The sequence below is a fragment of the Sus scrofa genome, chromosome 4 (genome assembly GCF_054392235.1).
Source record: "Sus scrofa isolate SSC_HxYL_T2T_F1_AM1 chromosome 4, Sscrofa_HxYL_maternal_Yorkshire_Landrace_v2.0, whole genome shotgun sequence".
NCBI classification, from domain to species: domain Eukaryota; kingdom Metazoa; phylum Chordata; class Mammalia; order Artiodactyla; family Suidae; genus Sus; species Sus scrofa.
In genome coordinates this window covers 193,829-220,565 of record NC_139386.1, presented here as the reverse complement: position 1 = coordinate 220,565, position 26,737 = coordinate 193,829, and the positions used below count along the sequence as shown (strand labels likewise).

General features: G+C 51.4%; 2 protein-coding genes across 6 annotated transcripts; both read left to right on the top strand.

The window, feature by feature from the left end:
• Positions 1 to 2,108: 2,108 nt before the first annotated feature.
• On the top strand, positions 2,109 to 11,612 carry RPL8 (ribosomal protein L8). 2 transcript variants are annotated; one of them, XM_085021593.1, is made up of 7 exons: positions 2,109 to 2,269; positions 8,740 to 8,982; positions 9,374 to 9,520; positions 9,607 to 9,748; positions 9,935 to 10,153; positions 11,078 to 11,193; positions 11,414 to 11,612. In XM_085021593.1, exons 3-7 carry the CDS (start codon positions 9,383 to 9,385, stop codon positions 11,570 to 11,572), a joined length of 774 nt encoding a protein of 257 aa, XP_084877719.1. In that variant the 5' UTR covers positions 2,109 to 2,269; positions 8,740 to 8,982; positions 9,374 to 9,382; the 3' UTR covers positions 11,573 to 11,612. The 2 variants fall into 2 exon arrangements, with proteins under 2 accessions (XP_084877719.1, XP_005655354.1); XM_005655297.4 differs by lacking the exons at positions 2,109 to 2,269; positions 8,740 to 8,982 and adding an exon at positions 9,096 to 9,174.
• Positions 11,613 to 12,803: 1,191 nt separating this feature from the next.
• Positions 12,804 to 25,799, top strand: ZNF34 (zinc finger protein 34). 4 transcript variants are annotated; one of them, XM_085021538.1, is made up of 6 exons: positions 12,804 to 12,882; positions 14,050 to 14,125; positions 20,077 to 20,163; positions 20,470 to 20,596; positions 20,911 to 21,021; positions 23,669 to 25,799. In XM_085021538.1, the coding sequence occupies exons 3-6, from the start codon at positions 20,131 to 20,133 to the stop codon at positions 25,033 to 25,035; spliced, it is 1,638 nt and encodes a 545-aa protein (XP_084877664.1). In that variant the 5' UTR covers positions 12,804 to 12,882; positions 14,050 to 14,125; positions 20,077 to 20,130; the 3' UTR covers positions 25,036 to 25,799. The 4 variants fall into 4 exon arrangements, with proteins under 4 accessions (XP_084877664.1, XP_013843437.1, XP_003125503.3 ...); XM_013987983.3 differs by having other exon boundaries at positions 12,804 to 13,133; XM_003125455.7 differs by lacking the exon at positions 14,050 to 14,125.
• Positions 25,800 to 26,737: the final 938 nt, after the last annotated feature.

The following is a 26,737-nucleotide window of genomic DNA, read 5'->3' as shown; positions in this document are numbered from 1 at the left end:
GCAACGCTGAATCCTTAACCCACTGAGTGAGGCCAGGGATCGAACCTGAAACCCCATGGTTCCTAGTTGGATTTGTTAACCACTGAGCCACGACGGGAACTCCAAGACTCACTATTTGTTAACAAATGTGTTTTGCCTCTGTGGTTGGGGAAGTTATTTAAAAATAAACGAGGAGTTCCTGTCGTGGCTCAGTGGTTAATGAACCTGACTAGGAACCATGAGGTTGTGGGTTCGATCCCTGGTCTTGCTCAGTGGATTAAGGATCTGATGTTGCTATGAGCTGTGGTGTGGGTCGCAGACACAGCTCGGGTCCCGAGTTGCTATGGCTGTGGTGTAGGCCAGAGGCTACAGCTCCCATTGGACCCCTATCCTGGGAACCTCCATATGCTGCGGGTGCAGCCCTCAAAAAAAGACCAACAAGTAAATAAATAAATAAATCAAGACAAATTCTCTGGTGGCCTAGTAGGTAGACTCAGCACTGTCAGTACTGTGGCTCAGGTCACTGCTGTGATGTAGGTTCCATCCCTGGCCCAGGAATTCCCACATGCCACGGGCACAACCAAAATACATAATACATACATACAGACACACACACACACACACACGCAATACATTCTGCTCTGGCTAGGTGTTTGCAGAGCAGGCACAGGGCCCTGGTCTACAGCCCTTCCTCAATCGTTCCTTGAGTTTCTGTGTTTGAGTAGGGGTCTCTGAAGTGGGTCTTGAGCCTCCAAGGTGGCTGCTACTTTGTATAGTGGGTCCTGTTTAGGCATCAGTAAACAGAAAACCTGTGATTATGATTTCGTGAGGTGACATTTGGTAGGAGAGCCCTTTAAACATGAGTGTAATGGACTGCAGATGATTCGAGAGTCTTGGTGGGCCTCTGCCTCGATAGTGCACATTGCAAATGCACAGGACAACAGAACCACGCACTGCCAGCCTGCTCCCAAGCGCCGTCTGCCCAGGACCTATCTGGACAATTGCTGCTGCCCCAGCTGACAGGTCTCTGTCTTCCTCACCCTGACAAAGCAACTGGAATATCTCAAGGACACACAGCACCCTCCACGCGACGAGGGGGACGTTACACGGGCTTTGTTCATGTCCGGGAGGGCTCACCATCTGGTGGTGATAGGGAACTGCTTTTAGTTCTACGTTTGGAACCAGGATAGAAATCTTTGATCAAAGGGAGTTCCCGTCGTGGCGCAGTGGTTAACGAATCCAACTAGGAACCATGAGGTTGCGGGGTCAGTCCCTGGCCTTGCTCAGCGCATTAAGGATCTGGCGTTGCCGTGAGCTGTGGTGTAGGTCCTGAGTTGCTGTGGCTGTGGAATAGGCCGGGCAGCTACAGCTCCGATTAGACCCTAACCTGGGAACCTCCAAGCCGTGGGAGAGGCCCTAGAAAAGGCAAAAAGACAAAAAAAAAAAAAAAAAAAAAGAAAAGAAAGAAAGAAGAAAGAAAAAGAAATCTTGGATCAGATAAAAACAGTGCTAGGTTGAAAAAAAAACAGGGGATCACGATAATAAAACAGACCAGGTTCTTTTCTGCTTTTTAGGCCTGCACCTGAGGCACATAGAAGTTCCCAGGCTAGGGGGTGAACTGGAGCTACAGCTGCAGGCCTACGCCACAGCCACAACAACGCGGGATCCGAACCACATCTGCTACCTACACCACAACTCATGGCAACACCAGATCCTTTACCCACTGAGCGAGGCCAGGGATCGAACCTGCATCCTCCTGGATACTAGTCGCGTTCATTTCCGCTGCACCACAACAGGAACTCCCAGAGCAGGGAGAAACGGCACCAACATCGATGGAGGTCAGGAAGGGCTTCCTGGGGAATCACATTTAACTGGGGCCCGAGGACCAGCAGGGGTCACTCTTCTCTCCGTTTTTCAGGGCTTGCGACACCTTGTCCCCCGGCTGACTACACTGCAGCCAGCATGGCTTAAGTGGGGCAAGGCCATTCTGGGGCGGTTCCCTTCACTCAGACGTTTCTCCTCGGGATCAGCAAGGCCTCTCGGCCATTAGGTTCAAAGGCTAACTCTCGCTCAGTGGGTTAAGGACCCGGCGTTGCCGTGAGCTGTGGTGTAGGTCGCAGACGCGGCTCAGATCCCTCGTTGCTGTGGCTCCGGTGGCTACAGCTGCGATTCGACCCCTAGCCTGGGAACCTCCATATACCACAGGAGTGGCCCAAGAAATGGCAAAATGACAACAACAAAAAAACCATCAAGGGCTCCTCTGCGGAGGGGGTTGGGGGTCGTCGAACAGGTACAGTGTGAGAGTGAAAGGGTGTGGGGCGGGCGCTCAGGGGCCGACAGGCCTGAGGCCGAGGGGGACGCATCCCCGGACAGAGCTGGTCCTCGCAGGCTCCCGTCAACTGCAGTCTCAGCTCGGGCAACCACTCGGGCTCCGGGGATGTGGCGCTCGGGGAAGGGAGCCGGAGGGAGGGAGCCTGTACCCTTTGGTTATCCAGACGCTCCCGAAGGCCCAAAACAGAGGGGAGGCGAAGGGCGGCGCCGGAAATAGCCTCTGCCAGGCTAGGGTCCGAGGACCGCGGCCCGCGAGCGCCCCGAGACCGGAGTCCCGGGACCCCGGGGCCGCCCCCAGAAAAGGGCGCCGGCGCCGCTTGGGAGGCTTGAGGGGCCGTGCCTTTCGACTTCCGGGGCGGGGCGGAGCCGTCGCTGGGGGCGGGGCGGGGCGGGGCGGGGCGTCTGGGTCGAACCCGCAGGTCCCGCGGGGCGAGCGGTCTCCAGCCGTCCCATGTTTGGACGCGGGGCCTCTTAACTCTGCTTGCAGCCCCGCGGAGCAGACGCGTTCACGGGAGAGCCAGAGCGTCTTCCCAGGCACCGGGTTCTGAGGCAGCGCCTCCTCCCTTTTCTTTTCTCTTTTTGGGCGAATCCTGGACGTAAGGAAGTCCTCCGCCTGGGATTGAACCCTCAACACAGCTGCTGCAAAGCGGGATAACCCGCTGCACCTTAGCTTGAACTCCTCTTTGTAACTTTGTATTTTGACATCATTATCAGTTGCAGCAAGTTGCAAAGGTAGTGAGTAGAGATTCACATATCCACCCACTTCACTCACTTTTTAAAAAAGCTCCTCCTGGGTCATGTCTTTGTTTTCTTTCTAGGGCCACACCTGCCGCACGTGGAGACGTTCCCAGGCTACAGGTGGAACTGACCTGAGCCATAGCCATGGCAGCAGGGGATTTGGAACACACCTGAGGTCTACACACAGCTCATGCTAGATCCTTAACCCACTGAGCCAGGCCAGGGTTGGAACCCAAGTCTTCATGGATACTAGTCAGGTTCATAACCTGCTGAACCACAGAGGTAACTCCAATGGGTCATGTGTTTCAAAATTTTTCTGACTGAGATTCACAGTAAAAAATGCTCCTCTTGTGGTGCAGTGGAAACAAATCCAACTAGGAACCATGAGGTTTCGGGTTCGATCCCTGGCCTTGATCAGTGGGTTTACGGATCCAGTGTTGCCATGTGCTGTGGTGTAGGTCGCAGACGCGGCTCGGATCTGGCATTGCTGTGGCTGTGGTGCAGGCTGGCAGCTATAGCTCCAATTCAACCCCTAGCCTGGGAACCTCCATATGCCATGGGTGCGGCCCTAAAAAGACAAACACACACACACAAAAAAATGCTTTACATTAGGAGTATGGGCTTTGGCACAGTGGATTAAGAATCTGACTGTAGCACAAAAAAACAAAAATAAAAAATAAAAGGAGTTCCTGTCGTGGCACAGTGGTTAACGAATCTGACTAGGAACCATGAGGTTGCGGGTTCGGTCCCTGCCCTTGCTCAGTAATTTAAGGATCTGGCGTTGCCGTGAGCTGTGGTGTAGGTTGCAGACGAGGCTCGGATCCGCGTTGCTGTGACTCTGGCGTAGGCCTGTGGCTACAGCTGCGATTCGACCCCTAGCCTGGGAACCTCCATATGCCGTGGGAGCGGCCCAAAGAAATAGCAAAAAGACCAAAAAATAAAAAATAAAAAAATAAATAAAAAATAAAAAGAATCTGACTGTAGCATCTTGGGTCATTTGGGAGGTGCAGGTTCGGATCCCTGGCCTGGGCAGTGGGTCAAAGCATCCAGTTGCAGCTGCAGCTTGGATTCGATCCCTGGTCTGGGAACTTCCATATGCTGGGTGTGGTCATTCAAACAACAACAACAAAGCTTTACACTGTGACAGAGCACAAGCTGACATCTACATAGGTAAGTGCTTACACATGTATTTTAAAAATTGTCCAAGAAAACTGGTTTTTTTTGGCTGTGCCTGTGGTGGAAGTTCCTGTGCCAGGGATGGAATCAGTACCATAGCAGTGACCCAAGCTGCAGGAGTGATAAGCTGGAACCTTAACCTGCTGGGCCACCAGGGGACACCTCCCATGTCTTAAAACTAAGTAGTTTTGGAGTTCCCTGGTAGCCTAGTGGTTAAGGACTAGGCATTGTCACTGCTGTGGTTCAGGTTTTATCTCTGGCCCAGGAACTTTGGCTCTCCACGAGTGTGCCCCCCCACCACAAAAAATGCAATGCAATGTGAAATGTTAAATATAATGTTTATTTTTTTATTTTTGCTTTTTAGGGCTGCACTCGTGGCATATGGAAGTTCCTAGGCTAGTGGTTGAATCAAAGCTGCAGCTGCAGGCCTATGCCACAGCAACTTGAAATCTGAGCTTTGTCTGTGACCTACACCACAGCTCATGGCAAGGATGGATCCTTAACCCACTGAGTGAGGCCAGGGATCGAAACCTGAAACCTCATGGTTACTAGTTGGGTTCGTTAACCACTGAGCCACTATGGGAACTCCAAAATGTTTTGTGGTTTTTTTTTGTCATTTCTTTGGGCCGCTCCCGCGGCATATGGAGGTTCCCAGGCTAGGGGTTGAATCGGAGCTATAGCCACTGGCCTACACCAGAGCCACAGCAACACGGGATCCGAGCCGCGTCTGCAACCTACACCACAGCTCACGGCAACGCCAGATCATTAACCCACTGAGCAAGGGCAGGGATCGAACCCGCAACCTCATGGTTCCTAGTCGGATTCGTTAACCACTGCGCCACGACAGGAACTCCCCCAAAATGTTTTTTTAAGTAAAATGTTTTTAAGTACAATTTTCTCATTTTAAAAAAGTGCAAAAGCAGGGGCTACACCTTTTTGAAAATAGAGGGCACATTAATTGTTAAAATCTACTAGGCCACACAAAAGGAACACCTGTATTGCAGGGAATCTACGAAGTTATCTGAAAATAAAACATTAAATTTAGATGTAGCTAGGGAGTTCCAAATGTGGCTCAGTGGGTTAAGAATCTGACTAGTATCCACAAGGATGCAGGTTCAAACGCACTTAGTGCGTTGAAAGTTCTGGGATTGCTGCAAGTTTCAGCATAGGTCGCAGGTGCAGCTCAGATCTGGGTTTATTGGGCTGTGGTGTAGGTGGACAGCTGCAGCTCTGATTTGATCCCTAGCCTGGGAAGTTCCATGTGCCTCAGGTGCAGCCCTGAAAAGGAAAAAAAAAAAATTTAGATGTAGTTAGTTAAAACAAATCTTATAAGTTTAGAAGCTAAATAGCAATCTACTAAACTCTTATGATAAAGAGAAAATTAAAAAAAAGTCACATAGAACACTAGAAGATAACTTGGAGTTGAAAGAAGTGAAAACACATTGCAGGATAGTTACAGGGAAACATACAATAATATAGATATATGTGCATCTAGTAGATGTTTACGTGTATATATACAACCTTCAGCATGTGTATTCACCTACTATAAGCATCTTGAAAGACCTGATTCTTTTTTTTTCTTTTTTTGGTATTTTGTTTTTTCAGGGCCGCACCCGCAGCACATGGAAATTCCCAGGTTAGGGGTCGAATTGGAGGTACAGCTGCCGGCCTTCACCACAGCCACAACAATGAGGATCCAAGTGTTGTTGCCACCTGCACCACAGCTCATGGCAACGCCGATCCTTAACGCACTGAGTGAGGCCAGGGATCAAACCCGCAACCTCATGCTTCCTAGTTGGACTATTTCCACTGCGCCACAACCGGACCTCCTCATTTTTGTTTGGATATACACATATACGTGAATTTCTCTTTACTCCAGTTTTACCCCGCATCCCTTCTCTCCTTGGAGATACTGGAGGCTTGGATCACCCCTTTCACAGTTTTTGGAGGTCTGAACACCTCCCAGAAATTTTTACGAGTTCCCATACACTTAAAAAAAAAAAAAAAAGCAAAAACCCTTCATTTTTAGTAGAAATCAAAGGAATTACAAATGCCTTCAGCATTCGGCATGACCTTTGTCAACAAACTGATGGTGCCCAGGACCTTGAAGCCTCCCAGGGCCCCCTCTGGTCATTCTCAGACCACCTGTCTGTCTGTGCCTGAGCTTGGCCACTTTCTGACTTCTACAGCCCTCGCAATTAAAAAAAATTTTTTTTGGTATTATAGTTGATTTGCATAGCCCTGGTGATTTTGTAGGCTCACTTTATACCCTTAGTGTGTATTCACGCGTTTAACCCTCTCAATAACCCTACGAAAGATGTGGGAGCAGAATGCTGTTATTTGCCTCAGGGCTGCTTATGCTGGGGGTGGGGAACCAAACCAACAAGACAGAAGAGGGTCATGGTTAATCGAGTTTGTACCAGTTACTTGTGTGTGTGTGTGTAACAAGAAACATTTAAGAGCAACTTTAAAAGGAAATATATAAATAACTTCTAGAGGAATTCCCTTGCGGTGCAGCAGTTAAAGGACCCAGCCTTGTCACTGCAGTGGTTCGCTCGGCTTGCTGCTGTGGTGCAGGTTTGATCCCTGGTCCTGGAACTTCCACATGCTGTGGGTTTGGGAAAAAAAAAAAAAAATTTAGGAGTCAAGTTTGAAACGCAGGGAAGAGATGACCTTGGACAGCATGAGAAGGTGCCCCAGCTGACCAGCATGAGCAAAGGCATCTGTGGGGAGGCCCTCATCTAGGGGCAGAGGCAGGTGGGCCCCTCTTGAAGGCCCAGTAAGGCTGCCTTCACCACCAACAGCTGACCCAGATCTGCAGAGCCCTGGCTGTGTGCCAGGCTCAGTGGCCTCACACGGCAGCCAACATTCAGGCCAGTGAGAACCAAGTCCCAGGTCTCTGGATCATGAGGGGTACAGCAGCCAGTACTCCCATCTCTACAAAGAGGATGCACCAGGAGGCATCATAAACATCAGACAGTATCCGCACACCCCCACCCCCGACCCCTGCCTGCCTTCCTGTGAGTCCACACCTGCTCCCTCTAGGTAGGTCTTTGGGAGGGGCCCACATGAGCAAGCTCCCTGGAGCAGCACCTCCCTGGGCTCAGGGCCCACAATGGGGCTCATAGCTGCCGGATACCCCTGGGGGCACCTGGATGGCACTGCTGCCCCTGTCTCATGTCAGACTGTGGCAGGACCCTAAACACATGCCTACAGTTGGTCTGGTCATCCTCTTTCTGGCTGCATCCACAGCTCTAGCACCCAGCTCAGGGCCAGAGGGAGCGTAGAGGGCCCTGCAAACCCCCCGCCTCCATCCCAGGGACTCCACAGCCGACAGGTCCAAGCACTATCCCACTCTCACCCTGCTTTTCTGGTCCTTCAGGCCTATTCCAAGCTGACCCCAGAACACCTCACCCTGCCCCAAGGAGGCCCAGTTGTCTGTCAGCTTCTGGCCCTGCATGGGCTGTGCTGCCTCCTGATACCCTATCCCTGCCAACCCCAGTCTGTTGCCTCTCTCAGGGCCTCATGCACCAGTCCCCTCTGATCCCCTGTGGCTTCAGCATGTGGCTACCAGGCCCCCCTTCCTTCTCTCTCCTGTCATTTTCTCCTGATGTCTATTTTGCCTCCATCTGCGCAGAGCCTGCCAGCAAACACACCACCTGAAGTCCTGGCTGCAAGCCTGTCTGCTCCCAGACCCCTCCCTGCCTCACTGGCGCAGGTCTCACCTGCACACCTGGAGCCTTGGTCACCAAGTTCTCCCTTTCTCCCTGCTGAGTTTTCACTCAGACTGGGGGTTCCACCTCCTTTTCTGCTTAACTCCAGGGACCCTCTCTGGAAGGACGCCTCCCACTTCTCCAGAAACCCTCTCCAGGAAGGATGTGCCCTACCCAATGGGGAAGACTTGCTCCTTATCTTCAAGTCAGACCCCCATCTCACCGCCCCAGCAGCTCCCTCTCAAGGCTCCAATCCCACCCACCTCTCCCCAGGCTCTGGACAGGTCACGTGTCGAGTCTCCGTGTCCCCAGCCATCCTTTCAGAAGCGTGACCCCGCCCACCTCTCCTTCCCAGCTATTGGGGATTCCCCACCCCACCCCCAAACGCTTTTTCCTCTCCTTTTCCTGGGCTGGCATCCCCTTCTCCATCTACCTAAAAAGGGCGTCGCGTAGCCAGGAGGAGGGCTCCCTCCCTAGGGGTCTCACCCATCCCAGCCGAGACTCCCGCACCTGTGCCCTCTCCCACTCTCTCTGCCGCTCCCACCTCGACCCCACCGGCGCTCCACGCCCACCCTAATCCCTCCCAGCAAAGACCAGGATCCCCGGCTCTCTCGCCCCAACATCCGCATCTAGGTACGGCCGCTCTGACATCTCCAAGGACCCAGCAATGCGCAAAGTCCCCATGTCCCCAGAGCGCCCGCGCCGGTAGGAGTCGGACATCTCTCCTCTGTCGTCCAGGCCCTGTGTTTTTACTCTGTAAACCAGCACGTTCCCCGAATCAGTCCACCCGTTTCCTTTAAAGGTAGCCCTTGTCAAAGCAGGAGGAGACCCCGAGCCCCGAGTGAGGCGCTCGGTCGTGGGCCGCACCAAGCTGGACTAGTCACCCAACCTCTCGGGGCCTCCTCGTTGCTCACTGGAGAATACCCGCCCGGAGGCCTCTGTGAAAGCTGAGCGCCCCTCTCCCTCCCACCGGGCCTCGCCCACTTGGTGATCCTGAAACCCGAAGGCTGCACCTCTGCCAGAGCTCGAGCTCTATGCGCCTGCAGTGAGTCCCTGTGCGGGGTGGGGGTGGGGGGTGCACTGGCGCCCGCTGGCCGACTACAAGTCCCGGCGTGCATTGCGCTAGAGCTTGCGGGTCCCACCCCTGACCGGAAGATTGAGGGTTCTCGGCCCCGCCCCGGAAGATAAGGCGGCTCTCAGGGGCCTGTTTTCCTCTTTCGGCTGCGCTCGGCCCCAGGTAGGACGTTTTGGTGCGGTTCGGGGCCATCCGCGGCCATCCGCCGCCCTGGGACCCGCGGGGAACTCCAGCGGCCGGGGTTGGGGCCGGAGGAGGGGGTGCCGAGGCATGGAGGGAGGAGGCCAGGGAGCGAGGGCCCTGGAGCCGGGGTGGCGGGGGTGCCTGGGCCGCCTGGGCGCTGACCGTGAGCCACCTCTAGACCGCCACCATGGGCCGCGTGATCCGTGGGCAGAGGAAGGGCGCCGGCTCCGTGTTCCGCGCGCACGTGAAGCACCGAAAAGGCGCCGCCCGTCTGCGCGCGGTGGACTTCGCCGAGCGACACGGCTACATCAAGGGCATCGTGAAGGTGCGACGTGCGGGCTGAGGCGGGTGGGGGCGCGGCGCGAATTGGGGAACCCCCCCCGACCCTGCTCATGCCTACATAACCTGCAGGACATCATCCACGACCCGGGCCGCGGTGCGCCTCTGGCCAAGGTGGTCTTCCGGGATCCGTACCGTTTTAAGAAGCGGACGGAGCTGTTCATCGCCGCCGAGGGGATCCACACTGGCCAGTTCGTGTACTGTGGCAAGAAGGGTAAGTCTCGCGCCTGGGATGCAAGGTCGGGGTGGGGCGGAGGGACGCTGAGGCGGAAGCCTCGACTGTTGAGGTTCGCTTGGCGGAAGCTCCCCGTGGGTGCCGCGCAGGCCTGAATTTCTGGGGGTAGGAGTTGGGACACACCGGCTTACCCCGCTGACGGCGCTGTCTCTCCTCCACGTGCAGCCCAGCTCAACATCGGCAATGTGCTCCCGGTGGGCACCATGCCCGAGGGCACCATCGTGTGTTGTCTGGAGGAGAAGCCTGGTGACCGGGGCAAGCTGGCCAGAGCCTCGGGGAACTATGCTACCGTCATCTCCCACAACCCCGAGACAAAGAAGACCCGCGTGAAGCTGCCCTCAGGCTCTAAGAAGGTCATCTCCTCGGCCAACAGGGCTGTGGTCGGTGAGTGGAAGGCAGCAGTTGTGAGGCTCCTGTGAAGAGTTAGCCGCTAGCAGGGCCCTGGAAGCCAGGAGAGCTGCTTACTCGCCTGAAGCAAGAGCTCCGTAGGCACCCCCGTGGTCTGTGTGGGCCGTTTGTGAAGTGGGTACAGCGGTTCCTGTTTAAGGGCTGGAGGCCGTAGAATGAGAGTGGCATCGTAAGGGCCTGTAAGGCAGGGCTCCTGCTGCTGTCTCTACCTGGTTAACTCTTTCCTGAGGGATGTGGTTTTCTTAAAGCCACGTACTGTGATAGGGTTTCAGCTCAAGTTTGCTTATTGTGCTTTTTGCTAATACCCTCGAATGTATGTGACAGGCCGGGTCCTTTTTTTTGTTTGTTTGTTTGTTTTTCTAGGGCTGCTTCCGCGGCATATGGAGGTTCCCAGGCTAGGGGTCTAATCGGAGCTGTAGCCACCAGCCTAGGCCAGGGCCACAGCAACGCCGGATCCTTAACCCACTGAGCAAGGGCAGGGATCGAACCTGCAACCTCATGGTTCCTAGTTGGAATCCTTAACCACTGTGCCACAACGGAAACTCGGCCCGGTCCTCTTTGATGGTGTGCTCACAGAACCAGCAAAGTGATGGCTGAGATGTGGCAGGCCAGGTTAGGTGCCCTGTTTGGGGTGGGGAGGCCATTCCTGTCGAACCTGCGTCGAGATAGGCATTCCAGAGGATATGAAGGAGGCCCTGGTTTATCCTATGGAGCCTGAAGAAACTTAACAGCTGACAGACAAGGGAACTTACTGCTTGGTTTTGAGGCTGCCTGGAGCATGTGATCCCCTTGGGGGATGGGGAACTGGCAAGGACCCAACAGGGGAAGTCTCCACCTGATGGAAGGTCCCCCCCAGTGCTGGGCAGGGTGTGGTAATCTGAGGTGCGTGGTCTTCAACAGGTGTGGTGGCTGGAGGTGGCCGCATTGACAAGCCCATTCTGAAGGCCGGCCGTGCCTATCACAAGTATAAGGCCAAGAGGAATTGCTGGCCACGCGTGCGGGGTGTGGCCATGAACGTAAGTTGCCCAGAAGTGGTTGTGGGGGGGTATTCATGTACAGGGGCTGTTGGACTGGGCAGGTTCCTTCCTGCAGTGTCCTTTTCCTTCTGCTGGGGGATTGTGGTGTGAGACACTGGGTGTTCGGTGAGCACAGGCCAGTTGATCCTGTCTTTCCTCAAGCCCTTCTGAGGTAGGTTGAGGCCTCTCCCACTTTAACACCACTTCTCTCTTCCTGCAGCCTGTGGAGCATCCCTTTGGAGGTGGCAACCACCAGCACATTGGCAAACCCTCTACCATCCGCAGAGATGCCCCTGCTGGCCGGAAAGTGGGTCTCATTGCTGCTCGCCGGACAGGGCGTCTCCGAGGAACCAAGACTGTGCAGGAGAAAGAGAACTAGGGGCTGGGGGCTCAATAAAGCTTGTCCTTTTCACAACCAAGCCGCACTCTCCTGTGGTTTCCGAGGGAGGGTTATGCTGCTAGGAGGACAGCCGTGGTGTTCCTGGTAGAGGGAGGAGGAAGATGGAGCAGATGCACCAGTGAACAGTGGAAGCCCATCCCCACTTGGCATGCTGAGTAGAGAAGCCTCCTCACAAGGACTGTAACCCTTTGTTTTGAGCACTTGGAGAATCTGGATGAGTGTGGGTGCTATTGGGTGGACAGCAGTACTATTTGGAAGCCACAGGCTGGAGAGCAGGGTGCCTGCTTGCCATGAAGGACCAGGCTAGTTGCTCAGAACAGATGGGCTTCCTTTTTGGCAGTTGTTACCAGCACCTTGTCGCAGACTGACAGGCTGGTCAAAGCTGATAGACCCAGGGGCCTCAAGCTGGGAGTGAAGGTCTATGAGATCCTCAGGACCAGGACACTTGCTTCCTGGGAACCAGACGGAGCCCCCCCAGCCCAGTGTTTCCCTTAAGCCACCGTGCCTGACTGACCACTGGAGTGTGGGTGGTTTGGAAGCAGACTGGGTGGAAGGGCACTGCCTGGAGTCTGGCAGCCACCATGCATGAGAACTGGTCACCCTTGCTGCTCTGAGGGCTGTGTGGCAGGGTCCCCCCTTGGTGATAGGGCCTACCTAGATGCCAGGTGGCTTCCTATACGCATGGCCCAACCTCATTTCTGGTCTTGCTTTCTGGAGACCTCACCCCCCCTGGGCAACTCATCACACTTAGTGACCCAGGAAGGCTAGGACCTTGGTCATGGTAAGAGGAGGGCAGTGTTTCTTCCTGCAGAAAAGAGCACCTGCCATGGTTCTTTAGACTATAATCTGCTTGCTTTACTGTTCCCCTTCTGGGTGAAGTGGCCTTGAGGCGTTTCCAGGTGGCTGGCCGAAGGGAAGGGTTTGTCCCAGGAGCACTCAGGCACGCTGCAAATCCTTTTCTGGTAATAGAGTGGACCCTGGGCCCTGTTTACAGGGGTTGGGGCTGGGACAGTGGGTTAAACTCTAAAATGGACTACGTTGACCAGTAAGCATCCTCTTCGCTTTCTGGGTGATCTCAGGGCTCTGAGGGTGTATGTTCCGCCTACTGTAAAGGAAAGAACTGATCTTTGGGGTGCAACGCCTTGAGCAGCCGGCCACCGAGACGTGGCGTCCGATTTCCAGAGCGGCAGGGGGCGGAGCAGGCCACGTCACTTCCGGCGGGGCTTCGCCGGCGGGTCTGGACCAGCCCGCGGGATCCACTAGGGCGGCCGCGGTTGGGCGGCGCTGAGGTGAGTGTGGGGAGGATGCTGCGGGGGCGGCGGCGGCCGCGGGGCTTCCCCGGCGCGGAGCGCGGATCCCCGAGACCTGCGCGCTACTCGGCGCCAGGCCGGGGTCTTTCCTCGCCGGGCCCGTTTCCCGCCGAAGGTCTCCATCACTGGTCCAGGCCGGTCCCGGGGCCTCCCCGCCTGACTCCTCTCCCGGGGGGGCCCCCCCCGGGCTCCTTCTGCGTCCCGAGGTTCCTGAGACCGTCCTGCCGAAGGTAACAGGCCCGGTGGGCCGGGCCCTTCCCTCGCACTCGGGTCCCACTCTGCTGTCACACCCGCTCCACCCCGATCTATTCCTGCTGCTGCCTGTGTCGCTCGCCGTCAGTCTGCACGCTTCCCGCACGGCCCCGCCGCGGCCCGCCCCTACCCCGCCTTTAGCCGCCCTTCCCCCTGGATGTAGTTCCTTCCATCTGCTCCTCTTCTGCTTGTGGCTCTGAGGCATTTCTCCCAGTGACCAAAATTGTTTCCCTTCTTAGAGATTTTTATTCAAGATCTGACACCTTTTCATTGGCCCCATGGTTTGGTGCTTTTAATATGTAGCTTTAAAAAAATCTTTTCAATAAAACTTTAGAAATAAAATACAGAGAATGGATTAGCAAACACCAGAGATTGTTTCGCTGGGATTGTAAATTCCTTCTTTTTTTAATTTTTTTTATTTTAAGGGAACTGTTAAAATTACTCTTAGAGGAGTTCCCGTCATGGCGCAGTGGTTAACGAATCCGACTAGGAACCATGAGGTTGCGGGTTCGGTCCCTGCCCTTGCTCAGTGGGTTAACGATCCGGCGTTGCCGTGAGCTGTGGTGTAGGTTGCAGACGCGGCTCGGATCCCACGTTGCTGTGGCTCTGGCGTAGGCCGGTGGCTACAGCTCCGATTCAACCGCTAGCCTGGGAACCTCCGTATGCCGCGGGAGCGGCCCAAGAAATAGCAACAACAACAACAACAACAAGAGACCAAAAGACAAAAATAAATAAATAAATAAATAAAATAAAATTACTCTTAGAATCTTACCTAGCTTTCTCAGGCAGTGTCTATTTTGAACATTATCCTTACACCTTTTTTAAGTTTTATTGAGATAAAATTGTATTTAAGGTGTACAACTTGATTTTCAAATTTTATTTATTTTTTTACAGCTTGATTTTAATGTACGTGAACATTGTGAAATTATTACCATATTCAACCTAATTAACCTTCCATCATCTCACATAGGTACCATTTTCTTTGTTTCTTTGTTGTGAGTTCACTAAAGGTCTTTCCTCTTAGCAAATTTCAAAGTATACAGTGCAACATAAAGCGTAGCCCCCAGGCTGTACCTTAGATCTCTAGAATTTATTCATCTTGCATAATTGAAAGTTTGTATTCTGACCAACATCTCTCCATTTTCCCCAACCCCCAAACCCTGGCAACCACCACTCTACTCTGCTTCTATGATTTATTTAGACTATTATATTTTTATTTGTTTTTTTTGGCAGCCGCACCGAGGCACATGGAAGTTCCCAGGTCAGGGACTGAATACCAGCTGTAGCTGTGACCTACATCCCAGCTGTGGCAATGCTGGATTCTTTTTTTTTTTTTTTTTTTTTTGTCTTTTTGCCATTTCTTGGGCCGCTCCCTCGGCATATGGAGGTTCCCAGGCTAGGGGTCTAATTGGAGCTGTAGCCGCCTGGCCTATGCTAGAGCCACAGCAACGCGGGATCCAAGCCGCATCTGCATCCTACACCACAGCTCAGGGCATCACCGGATCCTTAACCCACTGAGCAAGGCCAGGGATCAAACCTGCAGCCTCATGGTTCCTAGTCGGATTCATTAACCACTGAGCCATGACAGGAACTCCAATGCTGGATTCTTTAACCTGTGCCTCTGCAGCAACCTGAGCCACTGCAGTCAGATTCTTAATCCACTGCACCTCAGTGGGAACTCCTGATTTGGACTATTTTAGATTCCACATATAAAAAGAACCATGCAGTGTTTGTCTGTGTCTGGCTTATTTCACCTAGCATGAGGCCCTCCTGGTTCATCTGTGTTGGTAAAGTGGCAGGATTTCATTCTTTTTAGAATGAGTGAATAATAACTGCTTTGTGTGTGTACCGCCCATTTTCTTTAACCCTTCATCCATGTGCAGAGACTTGGGTTGTTGACAGATCTTGGCTGTTTTGAATGAGGGAGCGGTGAACATGGGTTGCAGAACTCTCGCTGAGCTTCACATTTTCCTTCTTTGGATATATACTCAGAAGTAAGATTGCTGGATCATATGGTAGTTCCATTTTTTATATTTTGATGAATCTCCCTAGTGTTTTCCGTAGTTGCTGCAGCAATTTACATTTCCACAAACTGCGCAGAGGTTCCTTTTTCTCCACATCCCCACCAAGGTTTATTCTCTTTAGCTTTTTGATAATAGCCATGTCTAACAATGGCTGGTATCTCACTCTGGTTTTGATTTGCATTTCCCTGATGATGAGTGATGTTGAGTGCCTGAGCATGTAGCTCTTGTTTGTATGTCTTTTTTGGAGAAATCTGTATATTTGTCCCCCTCTTTTTATTTTTGGCTATGTGGGAGTTCCTGGGCCAAGGATCAGACCTGTACCACAGCAGCGACAATGCCAGATCCTCAACTTGCTGAGCCCGCAGGGAACTCTGCATATTATTTTGTTATAGCAGCTATAAGCATTTTTAAGAAACATCTAGGCCATATTTTTGTGCCATAGAAAGCAGGGTCAAATTGTATTTCCCTGTGGAAAATCAGTTGTGCCAGCTCCACTTATGGAATATGGTGTGTTGCTGTTCAGGTCGCAAGTATGTTATTAATACATGCATGGATCTGTTCCATATCTTCTTTCCTGCAGCATAGGTTGCACCTGCAGCTTGGCTCTGATCCCTGGCCCAGGAACTCAGTATGCTGCAGGATAGCCAAAAATAAAGTGGAGGAAAAATCCAAGAGGTTCCAAAAAGCAAAACTTTAATTTGATACACTTGGCAACATAGTATTTTCATTGTATCTACAACTATTTGTGTAGCTTTTTTTTTTTTTGCCTTTTTTAGGGTGGCTTCCTGCAGCATATGGAGGTTTCCAGGCTAGGGGTCTAATCGGAGCTGTAGGTGCCGGCCTACGCCAGAGCCACAGCAACACCGGATCCGAGCTGAGTCTGCAGCCTACACCACAGCTCACGGCCACCCTGAATCCTTAACCCACTGAGCAAGGCCAGGGATCAAACCTGCAACCTCATGATTCCTAGTCAGATTCGTTAACCACTGTGCCACTACGGGAACTCCTATTTATGTAGTTTTTACATTGTATTTACTTTGTATTAGATGTGATAAGTAATCCAGAGGTGATTTGAAGAATATGGGAGGAGTTCAGTTGTGGCTCGGCGGTAAGGAACCCAACCAGTATCGATGAGGATGTGGGTTTGATTCCTGCCCCAGTTCAGTGGGTTAAGGATCCTGTGTTGTCATGAGCTGTGGTGTAGGTTGCAGACACAGCTTGGATCTGGCGTTGCTGTGGCTGTGGTGTAGGCCAGCAACTGCAGCTCTGATTCATTCCCTAGCATGGGAACTTCCATATGCCGTGGGTGCCACCCCACCCCCAAATTAAAGTATATGGGAGATTAGGGAGGCTGTGTGTGCATTATATGCAAGAACTATGCCATTGTATATAAGGGACTTGAGCATTTTTGAATTTTGGTAGCCAAGGTGGGTGTCCTGGAGTCATGTCTACTACTACTACTACTGTCTACTACTACTAACCCCAACCCTAACCCTTGATATCTGGCAGGCTATGCCTCTGCTTTAGTCTTTCATTTTTTTGGCTGCATCTGCAGCATGTGGAAGTTCCCAGGCCAGAGGTTGAACCCATGCCATGGTTATGACCTGTGCCACAGCTGTGGCAATGCCAGATCTTTAACCTGCTGTACCACATGGGATCTTTCTAACTTAGTTCTTTTTGGCATTGCACTGGTTAATCTTGGATCATTACTCTTGTGATATTTAGGGTCATTTTGGTCAGATTTCATGATGTGGCTGTTTTTTTGTTGTTGTTGTTTCTGTTTTTTTGGTTGCACCTGCAGCATGTGGAAGTTCCTGGGCCAGGGATCGAACCTGAGCAACAGCAGTGACAATGCAGGATCCTTAACTGCTAGGCCACCTGGGAGCTCCGCAGTTTTGATTGTATAGAATTAATGGATTTATCTGAGGAGAATTGACATTTTTGTGATACTGAATCCTTCTGTTTATCAACTTTGTTTCTCCCTAGGTTTTTTTGTTTTTTGTTTTTTGTTTTAATTTTTAGGGCCGCACCTGTGGCATAGTCCCAGGCCGTTCCCAGGCCAGGGGCTGAATCGGAGCTACAGCTGCTGGCCTGCACCAGAGCCGCAGCCAACATGGAATCTGAGCCAGGGTCTGTGACCTACAGCACAGTTCATGGCAACGTGGGCTCCCTGACCCAATGTGTGAGGCCAGGGATCGAAACCGCATCCTCATGGATACTAGTCGGATTCGTTTATGCTGAGCCACAACAGGGACTTCTCTCCATAGGTTTTAGTGTCTTTCAATAAAGTTTGATCATTTTATCCATAAATTACACGTGTTTTGTTAGACCCTTTTTAGATGCTGTATGGTGTCGGTAGCTGTTGTGAATGTCATTTTTTGGTTGCTGGGGTGGTGTTAATTGGTCTTCCTCAACCCACTGTGCACGGCCAGGGATCGAACCTGCGTCCTCATGGATGGTAGTCAGGTTTGTTAACCACTGCGCCACGATGGGAACTCCCGGATTTGTTTCTGCTTCACTGCAATGAAAACTCCGATACTCTCAAATTTTCTATGTAGGTGGTCTCGTCATTCTCAGATAATTAGGATTTTGTCCATCTCTTCTAGTTTTTGTGGCTCTATCTCTTTTCTGTGGCTTATTGTGTTGGCTGAGGTCGTAGGTACACCATCAGTAGCAGCTGGGCAGGGAGTAGGCATCCCTTTCCTCTCACTGACCGACATGGATGCTTCCTTGTGTTGCTTGGTGTTGCTAACCCACCAGGTACTGGCCTGCACTCTCAGAAGCCCTGCCGTGTGTGGTAGAGACTTCTGTCCCTTCTTTGTTCTAAATAGGATTTCCTTTTCCATCTCTTCCCCTTCCCTGCATTGAGCTTGTCAGATGTTTGTGTATTTTAGCATTTTCAAAGAACCAACATTGAGGAGTTCCCGTCGTGGCTCAGTGGTTAATGAATCCAACTAGGAACCATGAGGTTGCAGGTTCGATCCCTGGCCTTGCTCAGTGGGTTAAGGATCTGGTGTTGCTGCGAGCTGTGGTGTAGGTTGCAGACACAGCTTGGATCCCGCATTGCTGTGGCTCTAGCATAGGCTGGCGGCTACAGCTCCGATTCGACCCCTAGCCTGGGAATCTCCATATGCCACAGGAGCAGTCCTAGAAAAGGCAGAAAGACAAAAACAAAAACAAAAACAAAAAACCAACATTGAGATGATTTTCTCTCTCTTTCTCTCTCTCTTTTTTTTCTCTTTTTGCCTTTTCTAGGGCCGCTCCTGCAGCATATGGAGTTTCCCAGGCTAGGGGTTGAATTGGAGCTGTAGCCGCCGGCCTACACCGGAGCCACAGCAACTTGGGATCCGAGCTGTGTCTTCGACCTACACCACAGCTCACGGCAACGCCAGATCCTTAACCCACTGAGCAAGGCCAGGGATCGAACCCGCAACCTCATGGTTCCTAGTCGGATTCATTAACCATTGAGCCACGATGGGAACTCCTCTCCTTTTTTTTTTAATGTCTGCACCTGCGGCATATGGGAGTTCCTGGGCCAGGGACTGAATCCCAGCCACAGCTGCAACCTGCGTTATAGCTGCAGGCAACATCGGGTCCTTTAACCCACTGCACTAGGCCAGGAATCAAACCAGCACCTCCGCCATGACGTGAGCCACTTCAGTTGGTTTTTTAACCCACTGCACCACAGCAGGAACTCCTATTTTCTGTTTCTTTAAATCATACATTTTTTCTTTTTGCTTTTGGCCATACCTGTGGCATATGGAAGTTCCAGGCCAGGGATGAAGCTGACCCACTACAGTGACAACACCAGATCTTTTTTTTTTTTTTTTTTTTTTTTTGCTATTTCTTGGGCCGTTTCCGCGGCATATGGAGATTCCCAGGCTAGGGGTCTAATCGGAGCCGTAGCCACCAGTCTACGCCAGAGCCACAGCAACGCGGGATCCGAGCCGCGTCTGCAACCTACACCACAGCTCACAGCAACGCCGGATCCTTAACCCACTGAGCAAGGGCAGGGACCGAACCCGCAACCTCATGGTTCCTAGTCGGATTCGTTAACCACTGCGCCACGACGGGAACTCCAACACCAGATCTTTAACCTGCTGGGACACAAGAGAACTCCTAAATCATACTTCTTAAATTTCCTTCATCTTTCCATGAACTGCTTCTTACTCTTTGTCTGGTATCTCGTAGAAGACTTAGGTTATTATTTTAATCTCTTTGTTAAAACAAGTGCCTTAAGGATACACATTTTTCCTTGGGTAGCCTTTGCTTCTGCTTCCACCTTAGTCTTCATTTTTACTTTTTTCTCGGAGGGGGTTCCTTTTTAAAATCAGGTATTCCTAGCATAACAACAGTAGGGTCAGAGAATGTTTGGCAAGTGGTATCAACCTTTGGAATTTGTCGAGACTTTCTTTTTTTGCATGGTATGTGGTAATTCTTTTCCTCCTCAGCCTCGAACAAGTTGTCTTTATTCTTCCATATAAAGTGAGTGAGGGGAGTTCCCACTGTGGCTCAGCGGCTTAAGAACCCGACGAATATTCATGAGGATGCAATTTCGATCCCTGGCCTCACTCAGTGGGTTACGGATCGGGTGATGCCGTGATCTGTGGCATAGGTCATGGATGTAGCTCGGATCTAGCATTGCTGTGGCTGTGGAGTAGGCCAGCAGCTACAGCTCCAATGTGACCCCTAGCCTGGGAACTTCCATATACCATGGGTGCAGTCCTAAAAAGCAAAAAATAAAATAAAGAAATAAAAAGTGAGTGTCTGTGCTTCTCCTGGATGAGCTCACTCAGTGTGCCTGCGAGAAGGTGCGGCACATGTCTGCAAGGAGCAGGGAGGCTGCCTGCAGGAGGGGCCAGGCTGCCCTCCCACATGTTCCTCTCTCCTCCCGCAGCATCTGAGTGACTGGCTCCTGCCTCCATCCCGGGGAAGCCCAGGACACCAGGCAATGATGGCAGCGTTGCATCTGTCTGCCCCTCAGGTGAGCATCTGCCTTTGGGAGGTGTGAGGTCTCCACCCAGGACTCCCCAGTCTGTTTGGCCTCAGCAGACACTCTCAGGTGCCTTGGTATGCGGTGCTGAGTGGAGGAAGAGTGGCCTTGTGACTCCCCCAGCCTCCCTGGGTGAGCTGGCTCAGTGGCCAAAGGGCTAAGCCATTGACCAGGCCATGCGGGGGATCAGGCCTGTGATCAGCCCTGTGCCACCTCCTCCAGCGGGCTTCTGCTGCCTCTGCCCCTGGGGCCCATCCTGAGCCACATCTGGACCTGCAGCAGCCCCTGTCGTTCCAGGCTGAGGTGACCTTCGAGGACGTGGCTGTGCTTCTCTCCCGGGAGGAGTGGGGCCGTCTGGGCCCTGCTCAGAAAGGCCTCTACAGGGATGTGATGCTGGAAACCTACAGGAACCTGGTCTCGCTGGGTAAGGCCCCAGGGATGCAGCTCAGGGAATAGCCCTGGCGGCTGAGGGCTCAGCAGGGGCTGGGCTGCGGGCCTCATCCCCAGGCCTAGGGACAGGCGTCAGTGACCCTGCCCGGGGCCCAATGCAGATGCGGTTCCTGGTGGACAGAGCCCCCTGTGCTCCAGTCTTCGTCTTTGTGACCACCCCCACCTCCCCCAGGAAGTGTCCATACTTCCCATCACCTGCCTGGACCTGTGCTTCCCCTCCCCCACCAGTCCTGGGCTGAGACCACACTGTGTCCTTGGCACCAAGCCCAGCCCCTGTCTCTTTCCCAGGAGCTGGACATGCAGGTCCCAAGCCTGGAGTGATCGCACAGTTGGAGCGAGGGGATGAGCCGTGGGTCCTGGACATGCAGGGGAGAGAGCAATCGACCATTGATGGCTCAGGTGCGTCGGGGGCTGCCTCCTGATTCTTGCTGAACAGGCATGTGTAGGGGTCCGGGGTGTGTGGTATCACCAGAATAGAGTTTGGAGGGAGATGTCTTATGGCCAATGTGACAGGCCTGGGAGTGGCCCTTGCTGAAACCAGGTCCCCTCTGTCAGCCTGGGTGCTGCAGTTGGGTGATTCTTCTCCTTCCTTCCATCCTCCCTCCCTTTGCTTTTCAGGGCCGCTCCCGCAGCATACGGAAGTTCTCAGGCTAGGGGTCAAACAGGAGCTGCAGTTGCCAGCCTACCCCATAGCCACAGCAACGTGGGAGCCGAGCCTGCATCTGCGACCTATACACCACAGCTCACAGTAACGCCGGATCCTTAACCCCCTGAGTGAGGCCAGGGGTCAAACCTGCATCCTCATGGATACTAGTTGGGTCCTTAACCTGCTGAGTCACAACAGGAACTCCCTCTTTTTCTTTCAGTCAAAGTATAGTTGATTACAGAATTCTCTTAGCTGCAGGTGTACAGCGTAGGGATTGAATGTTTGTACAGATCGTGCTTCATTTAAAGTTATTAGAAAATAATGGTTATACTTCTCTGGGCTATGCAGTATATCTTTGCTGCTTATTTATTTTCTACATGTCAATGGAGTGATCCTTTTTTGTTTATTTTGTTCTTTTTTTTGCTGCCCAGCGGTATATGGAGTTCCTGGGCCAGGGATCAGATCTGAGCCACAGCTGGAAGCTACATCACAGCTGCGGAAATGCCAGATCCCTTAACCAGGCTGGGGGTTGAACCTGCATCCTGGCGGGGCAGAGACGCCACCAATCCTGTTGTGCCACAGAGGGAATTCCAGTGGGGTCATTCTTGAGCTGACTCTTCTAGGAGGGTGTGAGGAGAAGAGGGGAGGTAGCTCGGGTGTTCTGTGAGGGAGAGCCGGGCCCATGGAGCTCAGGTCCTCTGAAGGGTGTCAGCAGGAGCCACAGAGACAGAAAACATGGCTTTGTTCCCCCTCTTCTCCGTTACCTGCTTGATGGTCATAGAGCATTATAGGAAAAGAGGGGGTACACTTCACCTCAGACCTCACCCCCAGATCCAGGTGTGGTCTGGTGTGTTCCTGCTGTCCCTTTTCCAGTGATGCCGGGTCTGCACCCACACACAGACTTGCTTCCTAACAGGAACGCAGAGGTCCCTGTGCACTGCTCTGCCACCTGCTGCTTCACTGGAAGTGCTGTGGGGAAGGGTGTTCTCCAATTTCATTGCCGTGGACAGCGTTATGAGCATCTTTTCATGTGTCTTAATGATTCCTAGGAAAGAACTGTTGGCTCAAAGGACCTGAATTTCACTTTTGTAAATTTATTTATTTGTATCTAAATACTTATAGAAATTGGGGCAAACCCTTTTTGCAGCTTAGTGATTTTTTTTTTTTTTTTTTTTTTTTTTTTTTTTTTTTGTCTTTTTAGGGCCATACCTGAGGCATATGAAGGTTCTCAGGCTAGGGGTCGAATGGAAGCTGTAGCTGCTGGCCTACACCACAGCCGCAGCAGTGCAGGATCTGAGCTGAGTCTGCGATGTACACCACAGCTCACGGCAATGCTGGATACTTAACCCACTAAGCAAGGCCAGGGATTGAACCTGCTTCCTCATGGACGCTAGTCAGATTCATTTCTGCTGAGCCACGATGGGAACTCCCAGCTCAGTGAATTTTTATTTAAAAAAATCCATGCTCTGGATTAAGACAGAAAACATTCCTAGTTCCCTGGGAGCCCACAGGGTCCCCCCCCACATTGTTTCCAGCTGCTCCCCATGGGCTCTGCTGTCTGACTCACAGGGCAGCTGTGTATTATGAGGTTAACATGCTGTGTGCAGTTTGTTCTCTCTGGTCACTGGACACTCCTCTGTCTAAACATACCACAGATTATTTTCTACTGTACTGCAAGATGTTTGGCTCTCTGCATCCTGGGACGTGTGTGTGTGTGTGTGTGTGTGTCTTGGCTCACAGAGAATGCATTTCTGGTGGGTGTGTCCCTGCAAGTGGAGTCAGTCAGGAGACATGAGGGCATTGAGAAGCATCCTGTTTGGCCTCTTAAGGTGCTGGTGGCTCCCTGGATTCCTCTAAGGCCTCAGGAGTTTGTGTGCTGCTAGGGAGGCTGAAGGACCTGGCCTCTATTCACTGCCCCCTCCTCAGCTGGCTGAGCTCTGCTCTTTGCCCTCCTGGGAAGGCAGTGGTTTTCCCACCATGACTTTTGAGATGGATTAGCTCTTATTGGTTAGCCTTGGCTATAACTCTCTTGGTTTTCATTTCTTTGTCACATGTCCTCCATGACTTTTAAGGCCCTTCCTTGCTCTCATTTCCATGAAGCTCTGAAGCTTCTGTTTCCCATTCTTTTGTAACAAGGACAAGTGTCCTGCAGTCCCACCAGGCAGGCTTTGTGAGCAGCAGGCAGGCAGGAACAATGTGGATGTTAGAATTGGGCAGATGCTTACACTGCCACCCGACTGCAGCCCTGGGCGAGGCATTTAAGCCTCTGAGTTCCAGGCCTCATGTTTGCAAGGTGTTGTGACGAGAGTTGGTGTTGGAGCTGGTACTCTGCAGGGACTGGCAGAACCCTTATGACTTCCAGAGTCACGTGACCCTGAGGTGTTCTGTTTATTGTTTCAGCTCATGGCACCAGCACTGAGCACCAGGAGTTGACTTCAGGGGAGATGTTTGATGGGACAGAACTGGACCAACCCAGAGGGACTGTTCTCCAGGGACCCGAGCCAGGAGAGACCTGTGAGCATGTCAGGGAGCCAAAGGAGAGCCTGGACAGGCCTGAGGAGCAGAAAGGCCGCAGGCCAGTCCTACTGGCCAGTGAGGCAAGCACCCTGGAGGCTGGGGGAAACCTCAGGTTGGGGTCGAGCCCTACCCCTGATCAAAGACCTCACAAATGCGATATATGTGAGCAGAGTTTTGAACAGAGATCATATCTTAATAATCATAAACGTGTACACAGGTCCAGAAAAACAAATATAGTTCATGATTCTGGGGAAATTTTCAGTGCAAATTTAGTTGTTAAAGAAGGTCAGAAAATTCCTGTTGGGAAAAAATTGCACTATTGTGCTTACTGTGGGAAAGCCTTCAGGTACAGTGCTAACCTCATCAAGCACCAGCGGCTTCACAGTGAAGAGAAGCCCTACAAGTGTGACGAGTGTGGGAAAGCCTTCCGCCAGAGCTGCGAGTTCATTAGTCACCGCAGGATGCACTCTGGGGAGATCCCCTACCGCTGTGATGAGTGTGGGAAGATGTTCAATCAGAGACCCAACCTCATGAAGCATCAGAGGATCCACACTGGGGAGAAGCCCTACAAGTGTGGCGAGTGTGGGAAGCACTTCAGTGCCTACTCTTCCCTCATTTATCACCAGAGGATCCACACTGGAGAAAAGCCCTACAAGTGCAGCGACTGTGGGAAGGCCTTCAGTGATGGCTCGATCCTCATCCGACACCGTCGGACTCACACTGGGGAGAAGCCCTATGAGTGCAAAGAATGTGGCAAAGGCTTTACACAAAGTTCCAACCTTATCCAACATCAAAGAATTCACACTGGAGAGAAACCCTATAAATGTAATGAATGTGAGAAAGCCTTTATCCAAAAGACAAAACTTGTTGAACATCAGAGAAGCCACACTGGAGAAAAGCCTTATGAATGTAATGACTGTGGCAAAGTCTTCAGCCAGAGCACACACCTCATCCAGCATCAGAGGATCCACACGGGGGAGAAGCCCTACAAGTGCAGTGAGTGTGGCAAGGCCTTCCACAACAGTTCCAGACTCATCCACCATCAGAGGTCACACCATGGAGAGAAGCCGTACAAATGTGCTGATTGCAAGAAAGCCTTTAGCCAGGGCACCTACCTCATCCAGCACCGGAGGATCCATACCGGGGAGAAGCCCTACAAGTGTGGCGAGTGTGGGAAGGCCTTCCGGCACAGTTCCAACATGTCCCAGCATCAGAGGATTCACCTCCGGGGGGATGACTTTTCCCCATGACGTCTGCTGTGCACTTCCTCCACGAGCCTTGCCCACCCCTTTATTTATTGTCCACATGGTGTTGCCACAGGTGAAAGGGCACTTCTGACTGATTAAAAAAACTCTTTTCTTAAACCAAAAGCAGTGCATGTTCTTTTTAGAGAAATTGAGTGAGAACAGTAAACAGAGAGGAGAGGCTCCTGCAGCCACCCTTTAGACAAGGAACTCACCACTACTTTGGCTGTGGGTTCCTTCCACACCCACGGAAGAGCTTTCACAGCTGTCTTGCTGGAGTTGCTGTCGTGGCTTAGCAGTAACAAACCTGACTAGTATCCATGAGGATACAGGTTCAATACCTTGCCTCACTCACTGGGTTAAGGATCCTGCATTGCTGTGGCTGTGGTGTAGGCCAGCAGTTACAGCTCCAATTTGACCCCTGCCAGGGAACTTCCATATGCCTTGGGTGAGGCCCTAAAAAGACAAAAAAAAAAAAAAGAGACAAAAAACAAACAAACAAAAAAAACCCCACAAAAACTGTTGTGCTCATCACTGCATCCTCTGTGTACTCAGTCTCAGAAAATTCACACTGGAGAGGATTCTACATGTTTACGTAGTTTTACACATTGTAAACTTTTAAAAACTAGCATGTTCATGCTTTTCTGTTATTTAATAGAACTGGTAATTGCCTTATTGTGGTAAAATATAAACATAATTTACCATTTTAACTGTTTTTAAGTGTATGATTCAGTGGCATTAAATATATTCAAAATATTGTGTAACCATCACATCATTTAAAAATTTTTTTAATTTTTTATTTTTTATTACTCAAAAGAATTTATCACATCTGTAGTTGTATAATGATCATAACAATCCAATTTCACAGAATTTCCATCCCATAACCCAAGCACATCCCCCCCATCCCCCAAACTGTCTCCTCCGGAGACCATAAGTTTTTCAATGTCTGTGAGTCAGCATCTGTTCTGCAAAGAAGTTCAGTCTGTCCTTTTTTTCAGATTCCACATGTCAGTGAAAGCGTTTGATGTTGGTGTCTCATTGTATGGCTGACTTCACTTAGCATGATAATTTCTAGGTCCATCCATGTTGCTAAAAATGCTGGTATTTCGTTCACTTTAATGGCTGAGTAATATTCCATTGGTATATATGCCACATCTTGATCCACTCCTCTGTCGATGGACATTTAGGTTGTTTCCATGTCTTGGCTATTGCAAATAGTGCTGCAATGAACATCAGAGTACGTGTGTCTTTGCGAGTCGTGGTTTTCTCTGGATAGATGCCCAGGAGTGGGATTGCTGGATCAAATGGTAGTTCTATTTTTAGTTTTCTGAGGATTCTCCATACTGTTTTCAACAGTGGTTGCACCAATTTACAATCCCACCAACAGTGTGATAGGGTTCCTTTTTCTCCACACCCTCTCCAGCACTTATTGTTTGTAGACTTTTTGATGATGGCCATTCTGGCTGGTGTAAGGTATGACCTCCTAGTGATTTTGATTTGCATTTCTCGAATAATGAGTGATGTTGAACATCTTTTTATGTGTTTTTTGGCCCTCTGTACGTCTTCTTTGAGAACTGTCTGTTTAGATCTTCTGCCCATCTTTTGATGGGGTTGTTTGTTTTTTTTGGTATGGAGCTGCAGAAGGTGTTTATAAATTTTGGGGGATGAATCCCTTGTCAGTTGATTCACTTGCAAAGATTTTCTCCCA

Excerpts from the sequence above, each read along its gene's own strand:
- RPL8 (XM_085021593.1), top strand. The coding sequence starts at position 9,383 with ATGGGCCGCGTGATCCGTGGGCAGAGGAAGGGCGCCGGCTCCGTGTTC. Across the intron at positions 10,154-11,077 it reads GGCCAACAGGGCTGTGGTCG|GTGTGGTGGCTGGAGGTGGC; the intron begins GTGAGTGGAAGG and ends GGTCTTCAACAG. Across the intron at positions 11,194-11,413 it reads TGCGGGGTGTGGCCATGAAC|CCTGTGGAGCATCCCTTTGG; the intron begins GTAAGTTGCCCA and ends CTCTTCCTGCAG.
- ZNF34 (XM_003125455.7), top strand. The coding sequence starts at position 20,131 with ATGATGGCAGCGTTGCATCTGTCTGCCCCTCAG. Across the intron at positions 20,164-20,469 it reads TGCATCTGTCTGCCCCTCAG|GCTGAGGTGACCTTCGAGGA; the intron begins GTGAGCATCTGC and ends CTGTCGTTCCAG. Across the intron at positions 21,022-23,668 it reads ATCGACCATTGATGGCTCAG|CTCATGGCACCAGCACTGAG; the intron begins GTGCGTCGGGGG and ends TTATTGTTTCAG.